At 48.9% G+C, this 14,038-nt stretch overlaps 1 protein-coding gene across 1 annotated transcript; it reads right to left on the bottom strand.

Annotated features, from left to right (window-relative positions):
* Window positions 1-2,123: 2,123 nt before the first annotated feature.
* Window positions 2,124-5,748, bottom strand: LOC119366078 (APETALA2-like protein 5). Its single transcript, XM_037631742.1, has 10 exons — window positions 4,919-5,748; window positions 4,578-4,603; window positions 4,421-4,451; window positions 4,241-4,325; window positions 4,014-4,159; window positions 3,808-3,852; window positions 3,586-3,677; window positions 3,260-3,438; window positions 3,080-3,163; window positions 2,124-2,985 (listed from the first exon to the last, which is right to left on the bottom strand). Exons 1-10 carry the CDS (start codon window positions 5,317-5,319, stop codon window positions 2,629-2,631), a joined length of 1,446 nt encoding a protein of 481 aa, XP_037487639.1. The 5' UTR covers window positions 5,320-5,748; the 3' UTR covers window positions 2,124-2,628.
* Window positions 5,749-14,038: the final 8,290 nt, after the last annotated feature.

The following is a 14,038-nucleotide window of genomic DNA, read 5'->3' as shown; positions in this document are numbered from 1 at the left end:
TTGTACGGCGGATTTCGCCTTTTGTACGGTTCAGTTCAGTTGGCGTGTCGATGCGCGCGCACGTAGGCACGTCCCCCGCGCCTACGCTCTCCTTTCGCGCGCACGCTCGGGCCTACGCGCACGATCAATCGCTTGCTCCACGGGCAGGACAGGAGGGTCGACAGGAATGTACTGCTACGTCAGAGACGAAAACCCTTCGGCGTAGCACCACCGGTAGGCAGGCAGCCAGTGTCGCGTCGATCGAGTGGTGGAAGCATCGATAGTGCTGCACTGCATCCTCCTCTGGCCGTTGCTGTTTCCTTTAGCCAGTCGGCCGGGAAAAGCCGATGGCATCCACAGTGCGCCGCGCATGCCCTCCATGCTATTCCACGATAGTTATATGGGCAGTAGAATTCTTGGCGTGCAGCTCGGTCCTTACACCTATCTATATAGCAGCAGCGCAGCATACTTACACCAGAAAAGCTAGAAGGCCTGTGGAGGTAGGTCATCATCAAGTGCAAGCGTCGATGGACGGACGGACGGACGGTTGCTTCACTTTCACGTCCCTACTAAAAACGATGCGTGCCATTGCCATACAACTCCAACGCAGACACACAGCGTCCTCCTCCTAATCAACCAGGACCCGTCGCTGTCCATCAGAATCAGCACCAGTGCTTCCAGCGCGCGCGCCACAAATATCCACAGGGCAGTCGTCCCCGTGGCGACTGTTAGACCGGCAGGGAATCTAGCTAGCATCTGTCGAGTGTCGACCCCTGCCAAGCTCAGCTAAACGTCGCACGTAGTACGCCCCGACGGCAACCTTTCCGTGGACGACGACGACGCCCCACAAATATCCAGCAGGCACGGCGAGCATCCGTCGACACCTGACGAGCTCAAACGTCGCACGCAGTACACCCGGCGACGGCGACCCTCTCCCTGGCCGGGGATGCCGGGGTCTGGTTGGGTACAGCGGCACATCAACGGTGGTTGGTTGGCCGCGTGATGCCAGCAGAGAAGACGCCGGCGAGGTGATGATGATGGCGACGATGATGATTCGGGCGGGAGGTGCGGGGAGAGCGACACGGCGTCGGGGCGGTCCACATTAGCCCATGCCCAAAGCCGCCAGCCGGGTTACACGAATCGGACCGGCTTTGGCGTCCCGTCAGTGGTTCCTGGCCCAGCCCACTTTTCCGCAACCAACGGGCCCCCGTCGCAGGAGTACTACGTACGAGCGAGCGCCCGCCCGGTTGCATGCATCTCCGGGGATGGGCCCCCACCACCCCTCAATCGCTCACTCCACTCCGCGCTTCAATTATTGCAATGCCCGAATTAGAAACAAGGAATCCTCTCCCTCTAGCAAAACGCTACGCACACCACTACATGAGACCTCCTCTTTCGGCGTGCGCGTAGGCCTAGCTAGGCGCCACATTTTAAAGCCTCTCCAAGGGTATAGAAGTGTGAAGGAAATGAGGTTTTCTTCTTTTTTTCACCTGTTTTAATAAATGATGTTTTAAAGTACTAGTATAGTAGTACTAGTTGTTGAGGATTTGGATTCTCATTCTTTTTTTTTTGGTGTGAAAATGAAAGACTAGCCCTCTCATCCCCAACAAAAAGAAAAGAGAATGAAAGCGTGATTTTTTTTCTTTGTGAAAATGGCCTTTGCATCCCAGGGTGCACACAACCAGATCAGCAGCGAAACTAGAACGTAATAGTAGGGCAGGCTCGAACAAGCGAGGAGGCGCTAAGATGGGCCAAAAAGCACCCGATTTGCTGGGTTGGGCCTTGTATCATGAGCAGTAAAGGCCTAATTGATCAGATTGGAGGGCAGGCTCAAGCCTGTTAAAACCTGTACAGTAGATTCGCCTCTAAACCAAATGAAAATTGGGACAACGTGTCATCCTTTTGCTAGGAGGAATAGATGCAAGTTCTTTACAAGATGCCAGTAAGTACATATTTACAATGTTTACTAGAGGGGGGCGTCAACGAGGTTGTCGAGGGTTTTACAGTAGGGTAGGGGTAACAAAGTCAAGGTTTATGAAAAGAAACCGAAGGCGAATAGGATGTCCATGTATATGTATTTATAGATGTTTCATAGAGGGGCTAGCTAGTGTGTTGTCGACCACCGGGGCGGTGCACGGAGCAAATTTCCGGAACCAATCTGGTCATGAAGTGAGTGATGCAACATGAGACCAAACAAAATGAGCTGTGATGTGGACACCCCAAGTCATCGCTCTTGGCCAAGAACCAAAAGCGCCAAAAGATACTCCACCCCACACACACACACACACACACTTGAGTTGAAACTTCCGAGTGAAAAGCTAGTAAGTAGCTAGGACCAATCTCTCTCGTCTTCTTGGGAACTCCGCATTTACATGACTGCCATCCGTCCTCTCAAATCCATCTCGCTCGCCCAATCAATCAAAGGAAATAAAAACAAGAAACTGAAAAAAGAAATCAAGTTTCAGTTCAGCTCAGTTCAGTTCAGTTCAGCTCAGCTCAGTTCTGCTGGTAATAATGGTTGATGTTCCTCCGTGATTTCGTCTGGTTCGGTGGAACACACACACACCTGTCGGTCGACCTTCGCCATGGATGGATCATGGATGGATGGACGCGCGCGCTGGCTGCTCTCGACGGATGGTCTCCGGGTACCTAGGTGGGGCGGGCCAGCGAGTGGAACCCGTTCTTCTGGAGCCAGCTCTGCGCCTGCGTGGCGATGTAGGGTGGGAATCGTGATGATGCTGCGGCTGCTGCTGCGGCGGCGGCAGCGTTGTTCGGCGGCGGCCCCGCCTGGTGCGGCGGCGGCTGGGGCGGCTGCCAGCTCGTGCCGGGGACGACGTTGCCCCAGCCATGCAGCCTCTGCTGCTGCTGCTGCTGCTGCTGCTGCTGCGGAGGCGGCGGCGGCTGGTATTGGTGGTGCGGAGGCAGGGGCCAGTGCCCGCCCCCGCCGCCGGCGCCGACCGTCAGCGACGGGCCTCCCGCTGTCCCCGGATCACCGTTGCCCATGAACTGCACGGTTTGCACCAAACAATCACTGTCAGTTCGCGCCTACCAAGAGCAGATGGAAAAATTCTTCCAACTTTGAATGGGAAAGAGTGCCCACTTGGTGATGCCTGGGACTGAAGGGCATGTGGGAGGCTTGCAGGAGCGGAGGGGGCATCTGGTGATGCGTCAAGCTCTGGTCGAACTGCATAGTAAATTAACCCATTTTCAGCTTTCCAACGCCCGATTATACTATGAAGTTGCTGCTGTTGCAGAGGGTCAAAGTTGCGGCGGCGCGTACCTTGGCCTTGGTGCTCCGCGCCGCCGCCGTCTGCCAGTCGAGCTCGAAGGCCATGGGGACGCGCTGGTCGGGCCCGGCCGCGCCGTCGTCGTCGCCGCCGTCGAGGCTGCCCCTCTTGTTGGACCCCGCGGAGCTCCCCAGCGACAGGTCCAGGTTCTGCTCGGCGTCGCCGGCCGAAGCTGTCGAGCATTGTGCACACACCCAAGAAGATCAGCGAACGAATGAACAGGAAGACACGCACGCCGCATAATCAATCTCAATCCTACGGTTGCCAAATCAAACCACGGAGGATGAACAGTGCAGGATTAAGGACTAGTACTACTGACCCGTGGGCTCGAACTCCTCGGCATAAGTGCTGGGATCGAAGTTTGTCACCGCGTCCTTGCCGTTGCACTTGATGGCCGCGCGGTCGTACGACCTGCCCGACAGCGCCCAGAGACACACGAGACGAGACACATCAATCAGTTCGCCGCCCAGCACCAGAGGAGCGAAGCTAAAGCTATGCGGTGCAGTGCACGGCCCAATAATTTTGAGTTCGTTTCTACTACCTGGCGGCTTCCTCCTCGGTATCGAACAGCCCCAAGTAGACGTACCTGCGTTGCACACAGGTCTCATTAGTGCCACTGCCATGCCGTGCCGGCAGAGAGATGCTGCCACTTTGAGTGCGACGACAGGGGCTAGCGGACGGGCGCAGGGGAATTCAGGCCATGGATTGGAGGAGGGAGGGTGATGGTGGTGGAGGAGGAGTACATACTTCTTGCCGAGGAACTGGCCCATCCGCGCCTCCCACCTGCCGCACTTGTGGAGCGTGACGCCCCGGTACTTGGAGCTGCCCCGGGGGAACCCCGTGCTCTGCCGCCGGAGCACGTGGACGAACTCCTCCTTGGTCAGGTTGCCCATCTGCAAAGCCAAGCACCGGTTACGATTAGATTCTGCAAACAGGAAGCACTAAACCAGTAGTGTTGATCGGGTGTGGCTCACCTGCTTGATGTCGTCGTAATCCTCCAGGCTGAAGTTGATGTCGGCCTCCATGCCGCGGAACTTGATCGCCGCCCGATCGTACGCCCTGCGCCCGCGAACAAATGATAAAGAAATCAGGAAAGAACAGAGCTTGATTGGTACCAGTGTATCAAATCTGTTGGCATGAAATCTTTATCGTACCGAGCCGCCGCATGAGCAGTGTCGAATCCTCCTGCAATTCGCGAGCGACGAGCCGAGCAAAGCCAGTGTGAGGAACTGGGAACGGAAAAACGCCGGCCGGCCGCCAATTGGCGACCGATCCGGATGTATGGACATGTTGGAGATGGAGGAAACTTACCCAGATAGACCTGCTTGCCGCAATCCCTGCATTGCGCAAAAGAATGGGGGGAGAGCGTGAGAAGCGTGAGAGGAGAAGATAAGAGAAGAGGAGAGGGGAGAAGAGAGAGAAACACGGAAGGAAGGAAGGAAGGAAGGAGAATAAGTTTGATGAGATGGACGTTGCTATGAAAGGCAAAAGGAGCAGAGGCATGGAATGCCCAAAACAAGACGAATCCAATACCAAACCCATCTTCTTTTCTCTTCTTTTCTTTTGCTGCTGCTGCGGCGCTCTTTCACCTTCTCCTTCCTTAAGCTCTCAAGAAAGGAAAGGGAAGGAAAGAAGCGGCGGCGGGAACTTACCATATGTGCGACTCCCACCGGCCCGTCCGGCGGTAGAAGGTGACGCCGCGGTACTGCGAGCTGCGCGACCGCGGCCCGCGCCGGCTCTTCTTGGCCGCCGCCGACGCCGCGGGGCCTCCGCCTCCTCCTCCTCCTCCTCCGGCGGCCGCGGCCACGGCGGGCGCGGGGGCGCCGGCCAGGCGGAGCCACGCCGCGCGGCCGTTCCCGGCGGCGCCCTCGCCCGGGGCGGCCGGGGGGAAGAACTGGCGCGTGACGACGGCCTCAGCGGAGTCGTCCTCGCCGTCGTCGGGTATCTCGACCACCGCGGCGGCCGACGACGAGGAGGCGCCGGAGTCGTCGACGGAGGGGGACAGCGGCGCGTGTGCCGCCTCGGCGGCCGGCGAGTCATTGAGATCCCACATGCCGGCCGTCTTCCCTTCCTCCCTGCTTGCTGTCCGATGTTTCGGTCCTCCCCTACGCCTCCCTCTGCCCTGCTCTGCTCCGCTCTCGTTGGCTGGGCTGAAGATAACAAGAAAGCAGGGGAGAGGGAGGGGGAGAGGAGAGAGAGGGAGAGGGAGGGGGGAGCGAGAAAAAGGCAGCAGCGGGTTGCCTTGTTGGGGTATGAAAGGACTTTCTCTTTTGCTCGCCCCTTTGAAAAGCCCCTCCTCCTAACCTAGGAGCGCAGAGGAGCAGGGAAAAAGGCCGTGCTCGTGGTGGATGGGGACGGAGATGGAGATGGGGATGGAGTGGTAGAAGAGCAAAGGCTTCTGCTGCCGCACCAACATAGCTCACTCTCCGGCGGAGGGAAGGAGGGAGGGAGGGAGCGAGGGGCGAAAGGGGAGCAGAGGAGAGCAGAGCATTGGCGTGTCCGTGGATGGCGGAGCGCGGTTATAATAACAAAGGGGAAGAGCACGAGGCAGTAAACCTTTTTTTTTGGGGGCGGGAGCACGAGGCAGTAAACCTTTTTTTTTTGGGGGGCGGGAGCACGAGGCAGTAAATAAAGCACATGTTATTACAACCTGGCCAACTGGGCCGGGCCTCGCCTGGCGGCCCATTAGGGCGCGTACTCGGCACGTGGCTAGACGGGCCGTGCCGGCGTGTGCCACACCTGGGGCCGTGTGACTGTGCCGTGAGGCTGCCTGCGTGCCGGCACGGCACGGTCCGTTTATTTTTACGATTCATAAAATATGGTTTATATTTTTCGGTCTATTTTTTATATAGGCACAGGAACAACCCAAGAAATAACTCATACGGTCGAAAAGCACGAGGCCCATTACAGCTAAATCCGCCGCAGGCCAGACCGTTTAATACATGTGTTGTGTCTGGGTCTGGGAAAGGCTTGCACGACGAAACAAATCTTAGCTGTAAGATACTTTGAGCAACTGAGCTAAAACTGTCGGCCCGGTGGGAACCAGGGTACCACGGGCAACCTGACTACGGCCAGGAAGGGCCCCTTAGCCCAGCTAAGGAGGGTGGCCCACTAGCAGGCGCCGCGAAGCCAGCGGCCTCGCGAGGGCCACACCCCGCGAGGGGCTTCTTCTACGAAGGACTTCACCGAAACTACTATCGCGACGAGCTGCCTCGTGAGGCCTCCCTCGCGAGGCGCCTCTCACTCGAGGCCTCCCGAGGAGCCATGTCGCCCATCACATGGGTGACGTCGCCTAGGCAGGTGCCAGCCTGCGGGGACATTACGATTTTCCTTTTGGTGCTAAGGGAGCAGTGGTGCCTACTTGCCCCCAAAGCAAGTCCCAAAGGTTTCTCCTTTGGTGATAGAAGACCAAGACAGTGGCGCGGCAGGACGGAGGTCATTGTGGAGCCCCTAGCGCGTCATTGTGATAGATTGATAGATGCAAATAACGACAAATAAAACTCAGCGAGGTATTTTTGGGTTTTTGATAATATAGATATGAAAATAAAAGAAAAGGCAAATAACAATGCATATATGCAAAAATATGATGGAAAATAGACCCAGGGGCCATAGATTTCACTAGTGGCTCCTCTCAAGAAATAACACACGGTGGGTAAACAAATTACTGTTGCGCAATTGATAGAACATCGAATAATTATGAAGTATCCAGGCAATTATCATTATATAGGCATCACGTCCAAGATTAGCAGACCGACTCCTTCCTGCATCTACTACTATTACTCCACACATCGACCGCTATCCAACATGCATCTAGTGTATTAACTTCATGGAAAAACAGAGTAATGCAATAAGAATGATGACATGATGTAGACAAGATCTATTCATGTAGGAATAGACCCCATCTTGTTATCCTCAATGGCAATGATCAATACGTGTCTTGCTGCCCCTTCTGTCACTGGGAAAGAACATCGCACGACCGAACCCATCACAAAGCACCTCTTCCCATTGCAAGAAAAATTGATCTAGTTGGCCTAACTAAACCAAATATTCGAAGAGGAAATACGAGACTATAAGTAATCATGCATATAAGAGATCAAAATAACTCAAATAACTTTCATGGATAAACATATCTGATCATAAACTCAAAGTTCATAGGATCCAAATAAACACGCCGCAAAAAGAGTTACATCAAATAGATCTCCAAGAGACCATTGTATCGAGAATCAAAAGGAGAGAGGAAGCCATCTAGCTACTGCCTACGGACCCGTAGGTCTACAATGAAGTACTCACGCATCTTCGGATAGGCACCAATGAGGATGATGAACCCCTCCGTGATGATGTCTAGATTGGATCTGGTGGTTCTGGAACTTGCGGCGGCTGAAATTGTGTTTCGTCGACTCCCCTAGGGTTTTTGGATTTTGGGGGTATTTATAGAGCAAAGAGGCGGTGCGGGAGGCGGCCGAGGTGGGCACAACCCACCAGGGCGTGTGCCTGACCCCCCCAGGCGCGCCCAGGTGGGTTGTGCTACCCTCGGAGGCCCCTCTGGTACTTCTTTGGCCCAACAGGTGTCTTATGGTCCAGAAAAATTCTCCAAAAAGTTTTCTGTGTTTGGACTCCATTTGGTACTGATATTCTGCAAAGTAAGAACAAGCAAAAAACACCAACTGGAACTGGGCACTATGTCAATAGGTTAGTACCAAAAAAATGATATAAAGTTGCTATAAAATGATTGTAAAACATTCAAGAATAATAATATAACAGCATGGAACAGTAAAAAATTATAGATACATTGGAGACATATCAGCATCCTCAAGCTTAATTCCTGCTGGTCCTCGAGTAGGTAAATGATAAAAATATATTTTTTGATTGGAATGTTGCCTATCATGTTCATCACATTCTTTTCTTTTGTAGCATGGACATATGGAATTTTATATGGTTCAAAGCAATAGTCTCGTTTTGACATGAAGATTTCAATACTAAAGCATATCAACAAGCAACCATGTCTTTCAAAATATCAACACTAAAGCAAGTTATCCCTAGCCCATGATGCTCAATCATTGATCCATTCATGAAACTAACTCGCATATTAGCTACATCCAATGCTCAAGTATGATCATATTGCCCCTTAGTTGGTGCTTTATAAGAGAAGATGGAGACTCAAAATAAAAATAAAAGCATAAAGTAAATAGAAAGGCCATTCGCAGAGGGAAGTAGGGATTTTTAGAGGTGCCAGAGCTTAAAGCGAAAATAGCGAGAAAAACATTTTGAGAGGCATACTTTTCCCGCCAACGAAAATGATCAAGTAATTCCCAACACTTTCCATGCTAGATATATCAATAGGTGGTTCCCAAATAGAAAATAAAGTTTATTCCTTTTTCCACTATTCTTTCACAATCCATGGCTAGCCGTATCCATGGGTGCCCTCCATACAACCACTTTCCAAGGAATTTATCATTTGACAACATAAAGTAAATTTCATTTTCATTTCGGGACTCGGCATCCCTAATAACTTCGTACTCTCGTGCAATGACAAGTGAATAAACACTCATCTTTAGAATAACACATCTAGCATGGAAAATATGGGCCACCCCCTGCCGCTTCATGAGCGGTACAAGCACACAAAAAGGAAATTATTTTGAAAATTTACAGATGGGATATATAAATTTGCTTAGAATGGCACGGAAATACCGCATATAGGTAGGTATTGTGGAGTCATGTGGCAAAACTAGGTTTAAGGATTTTGGATGCACAAGTAGTATTTCTACTTAGTACAAGTGGAGGCTAGCAAAAAGAGAAGCAACCAAGCAAGAAACGAAAAATCACATAAGCGAGCATCAAGCATAAATAACACCGAATAATGCACCACAAGTAGGATGTAATTTCGTTGCATAACTGTTGACTTTCGTACTTGCATAGGGAATCACAAACCTTAACACCAATATTCTTACTAAAGCATAATTACTCATCAACATGACTCACATATCACTATCATCATATCTCAAAACTATTACTAAGAATCAAGTTTATTTTGTCCAATGATCTTAATGAAAGTTTTTATCATATCCTTCTTGAATATCTATCACTTTGGGACTAGTTTCATATGTTGCTTTTGATAAGCTCAAACAAATTTAAGTGAAGAACGTGAGCATAAAATTTTCATCTCTCCAAATAATATAAGTGAAGCATGAGAGAATTTCTTAAAAATTACTAACCCTCAAATAAATCTAAGTGAAGCATGAGAGCGTTACTTCAAAAGTATTAAAGCACACCATTCTCAAAAGATATAAGTGAAGCACTAGAGCAATTCCATAGCTCAAAAATATATTCTAAGTGAAGCATAAAGAGAAATTCTAACAAATCATAGCATAATTTTGGCTCTCTCAAATAGGAGTGTCCAGCAAGGATACTTGTGACAAACTAAAATGCAAAACAAGCAAAGATGCATATAATACAAGACGCTCCAAGGAAAACTCATGATATGTGATGAATAAAAATATAGCTACAAGTAAAATACTGATGGTTGTTAGAAGAAAGAGGGGATGCCACTCGGGGCATCCCCAAGCTTAGTTGCTTGTTCACCCTTGAATATTATCTTGGGGTGCCATGGGGCATCCCCAAAATTAGGCTCTTGCTTCTCCTTATTCCTTCATCCATCGCGATCTCACCCAAAAGTTGAAAACTTCGATCACACAAAAATCAATAAAACCTTCATGAGATCCGTTAGCATAAGAAATCAAATACTACTATAAGTAGTGTTGCAAACACATTCTTGTTTTATTTTTGCATTATATCTACTGTATTCCAACTTTACTATGGCTCATACTGAAGGAAATATGCCCTAGAGGCAATAATAAAGTTGTTATTTTATATTTCCTTATATCATGATAAATGTTTATTATTCATGCTAGAATTGTATTAACCGGAAACTTGATACATGTGTGGATACATAGACAAAACACCATGTCCCTAGTAAGCCCCTACTAGACTAGGTCGTTGATCAAAGATGGTTAAGTTTCCTAACCATAGACATGTGTTGTCATTTGATGAACGGGATCACATCATTAGGAGAGTGATCTGATGGACAAGACCCATCCATTAGCTTAGCATATTGATCGTTCAGTTTTATTGCTATTTCTTTCTTCATGTCAAATACATATTCCTTCGGTTATGAGATTATGCAACTCCTGGATACCGGAGGAATACCTTGTGTTCTATCAAACGTTACAACGTAACTGGGTGATTATAAAGATGCTCTACAGGTATCTCCGAAGGTGTTTGTTGGGTGTCATAGATCAAGATTAGGATTTGTCACTCCGAGTATCAGAGAGGTATCTCTGGGCCCTCTTGGTAGTACACATCGTGATAAGACTTGCAACCAATGTGACTAATGAGTTAGTTACGGGATGATGTATTACAGAATGAGTAAAGAGACTTGCCGATAACGATATTGAACTAGGTATGAAGATACCGATGATCAAATCTCGGGCAAGTACCATACCGATGACAAAGGGAATAACGTATGTTGTCATTACAGTACAACCGATAAAGATATTTGTAGAATATGTGGGAACCAATATGACCATCCAGGTTCTGCTGTTCGTTATTGACCAGAGAGGTGTCTCAATCATGTCTACATAGTTCTCAAACCCGTAGGGTCCGCATGCTTAGCTCGATGACGATTTTGTATTGTATGAGTTATGTGATTTGGTGACCGAATGTTGTTTGGAGTCCCGGATGAGATCACAGACATGACGAGGAATCTCGAAATGGCCGAGAGGTAAAGATTCATATATTCGATCATAATATTCGGATACGGAAGTGTTCCGGGGGTACCGAGTACATATCGGGTCATCGGAAGGGGTTCCGGGCATCCCCCCGGCAACTACATGGGCCTAATAGGCCAAGAAGGGGACATACTAGCCCCTAGGGGGCTGGTGCGCCGCATGTAGGCCAAAATATGGGGGAAGGAAAGAGGGAACAAAGAAAGGAAGGGGAGCAATTCGGCCTCCCCCTTCCTTCTCTCCTCCCTCCTTTCTTTCCCCTTCGGATGAATATGGAAGTGGGGAGGCCGAATTGGGAAGTTCCCAAGTAGGATTCCTCCTACTTGGGGTGCCCCCTTGGCTGCCGCTCCTTCCCCCAACCTATATATATGAGGGTGGCACTGCTTGAACACACAATAATGATTGTTTGTCGGTGCCCCCCTCCACAGTTTACGCCCCCGGTCATATTGTCGTAGTGCTTAGGCGAAGCTCTGCACGAATCACTTCACCATCACCGTCACCACGCCGTTGTGCTGACGAAACTCTCCCTCGACATTTTGCTGGATCAAGAGTTCGAGGGACATCATCGAGCTGAACGTGTGTAGAACTAGTAGGTGTCGTACGTTCGGTGCTTTATCGGTCGGAACGAGAAGAAGTTCGACTACATCAACCACGTTGTTAAACGCTTCCACTTTCGGTCTATGAGGGTATGTGGACATACTCTCCCCTCTCATTGCTATGCATCTCCTAGATAGATCTTGCATGAGTGTAGGAATTTTTTGAAATTGCATGATACGTTCCCCAACAGTGGCATCAGAGCCAGGTCTATGCGTAGATGATATGCACGAGTAGAACACAAAGAGTTATTGGCGGTGATTGTCATACTGCTTACCACCAATGTATTATTTGGATTCGGCGGTATTGTTGGATGAGGCGACCCGGACCAAACTTACATGACCACGTTCATGAGACCGGTTCCACCGACAGACATGCAGCTAGTTTTGCATAAAGGTGGATGGCGGGTGTCTGTTTCTCCAACTTTAGTTGAATCGAATTTGACTGCGGCCGGTCCTTGTTGAAGATTAAAACAACAAACTTGATAAATCACCGTTGTGGTTTTGATGCGTACACTGGTACGTGTCGATGCTATACAAACGGTTTTTAACCCCTTTCCGTGACGGCATTTGGAACCGTCGCCAAGTGAGTGTGGGCAATAGGGGGGTCCTTCCCACACGAACCAGAAACCGTCGGGGATAGGGAGCCAAGATGCATATACAATACTCCTACTCGTTTGTTCTTGCATTGCCATCGCAGTCGGTATTATGTGGTGCTACATTTATGATGCGCGGCCCATCACAAACGGTTCACTATCATAGAATGTGTATGATAAGCATACAATCACACACGTTCCCTTTTCCCAAACCGTATGTGATAACTAATTAAGAAGATTAGCTAATCGTCATATGAGTGTCGGATAGGATTACAAAATGTCGGACCGTCGTAACATCGTCGTACATGACAACTATCGCACACGCTATTTTGTGGTGGAACGTTTACGATGCATACTTCATCAGAAACAATTCATGGTTGCGAACCGTGTACGATAAGGCAACTATCACAAATGTTTAGTTTGCCCGCACTGTTTGTGATATTGTCTGACATCGCACACGCTTTGCAAATGGCAACTATGTGCACGCTTTCACATGTCTCCTCTCTGTGAACCGTCTCGGATTATGGTGTATATCGCAAATGTTTGTGTTTTACCAACCGTGTGTGATGTAATGACCTGGAGAGCTTAATTTCACCGTAATTTAATTTCTGCTATTTCAAATTGTACCGAATTTGAATTTGAATGTATGCTATAGCTTTATTCATATCCATCGGGTTCAAACAACCAATGCATTATTCGATTCATAGTTACATATCAAGAATTACATAAGAACCAAATAAAGAATGATGAAACATAGTTGTATACTTGTACTATTAAAGAGGGTAAATAAAGAGGCGAAATACATTTTGGTTGCTGAACAAGGTGAAGCGGAATGCCCATATTGTGCCCTCCTCCATACAGAAGGCACACACGACTCTAGTCCAACCCCTCGTGATGGCCGACCGCCCATCCTTCACGGTCTTCATGAAAACATCTAGATAATCATCGTGTACTGGTAGAAATACTTTAAGCTTTGCATGCCCACCAATCATGTAGTTTGAGAGGTAATCTTGAGTAAACTGCTTTGGGAACCACTGCAAAGGAAAAAAGATTCAGACATTGTCATCTAACACAACTCATTATGGGCAGTAAAAAGAAGGCTGTAGAGTTCTTACTTACCATCCCGTAGTTCGCTGTTGTATTGGATAAAGTGTAAACAAATAGTTAGTTACCATATTTTGACCCATTTTACTAACAATCTTTATCAGCTTCCTCACTTGATGATGGTTCATCGATATCTCATTTCCCCATACGCAGAAAGGGTCGAATGATATGTCTCCAACGTATCTATAATTTTTGATTGTTCCATGCTATTATATTATCAATCTTGGATGTTTTATATGCATTTATGCTATTTTATATGATTTTTGCGACTAACCTATTAACCTAGAGCCCAGTGCCAGTTTCTATTTTTTTACTTGTTTTTGAGTTTTACAAAAAAGGTATACCAAACAGAGTCCAATTGACCTGCCAATTTTTGTGAATTTTTTCTGGACCAAAAGATGCCCCCGAAGTAAAAGAGTTGGGCCAGAAGAGTCCCAAGCCATCCACGAGGGTGGAGGGCGCGCCCTACCCCCCTGGGGATGCCCCCTACCTCATGGATGACTCGGAGACCCCCTGACATGAGACCGACGCCAAAAATTCCTATAAATACAGAAACCCCCGAAAAGAAATCTAGATCGGGAGTTCCACCGCTGCAAGCCTCCATAGCCACCAAAAACCAATCGGGACCCTGTTTTCGCACCCTGCCCGAGGAGGGGGGAATCATCACCGTTGTCCATCTTCATCATCCCGGCGCTCTC

This window comes from Triticum dicoccoides, chromosome 2B (genome assembly GCF_002162155.2).
Source record: "Triticum dicoccoides isolate Atlit2015 ecotype Zavitan chromosome 2B, WEW_v2.0, whole genome shotgun sequence".
Lineage (NCBI taxonomy): Eukaryota > Viridiplantae > Streptophyta > Magnoliopsida > Poales > Poaceae > Triticum > Triticum dicoccoides.
The sequence above is the reverse complement of the archived record's forward strand: the minus strand, read 5'-3'. Positions and strand labels throughout refer to the sequence as shown.

Coding starts and splice junctions, on each gene's coding strand:
- LOC119366078 (XM_037631742.1), bottom strand. CDS start 5,319: ATGTGGGATCTCAATGACTCGCCGGCCGCCGAGGCGGCACACGCGCCG. Junction 3,678..3,807: donor ACCGAGGAGGAAGCCGCCAG/GTAGTAGAAACG, acceptor GCTGTCGGGCAG/GTCGTACGACCGCGCGGCCA. Junction 2,986..3,079: donor TCAGTCCCAGGCATCACCAA/GTGGGCACTCTT, acceptor CAAACCGTGCAG/TTCATGGGCAACGGTGATCC.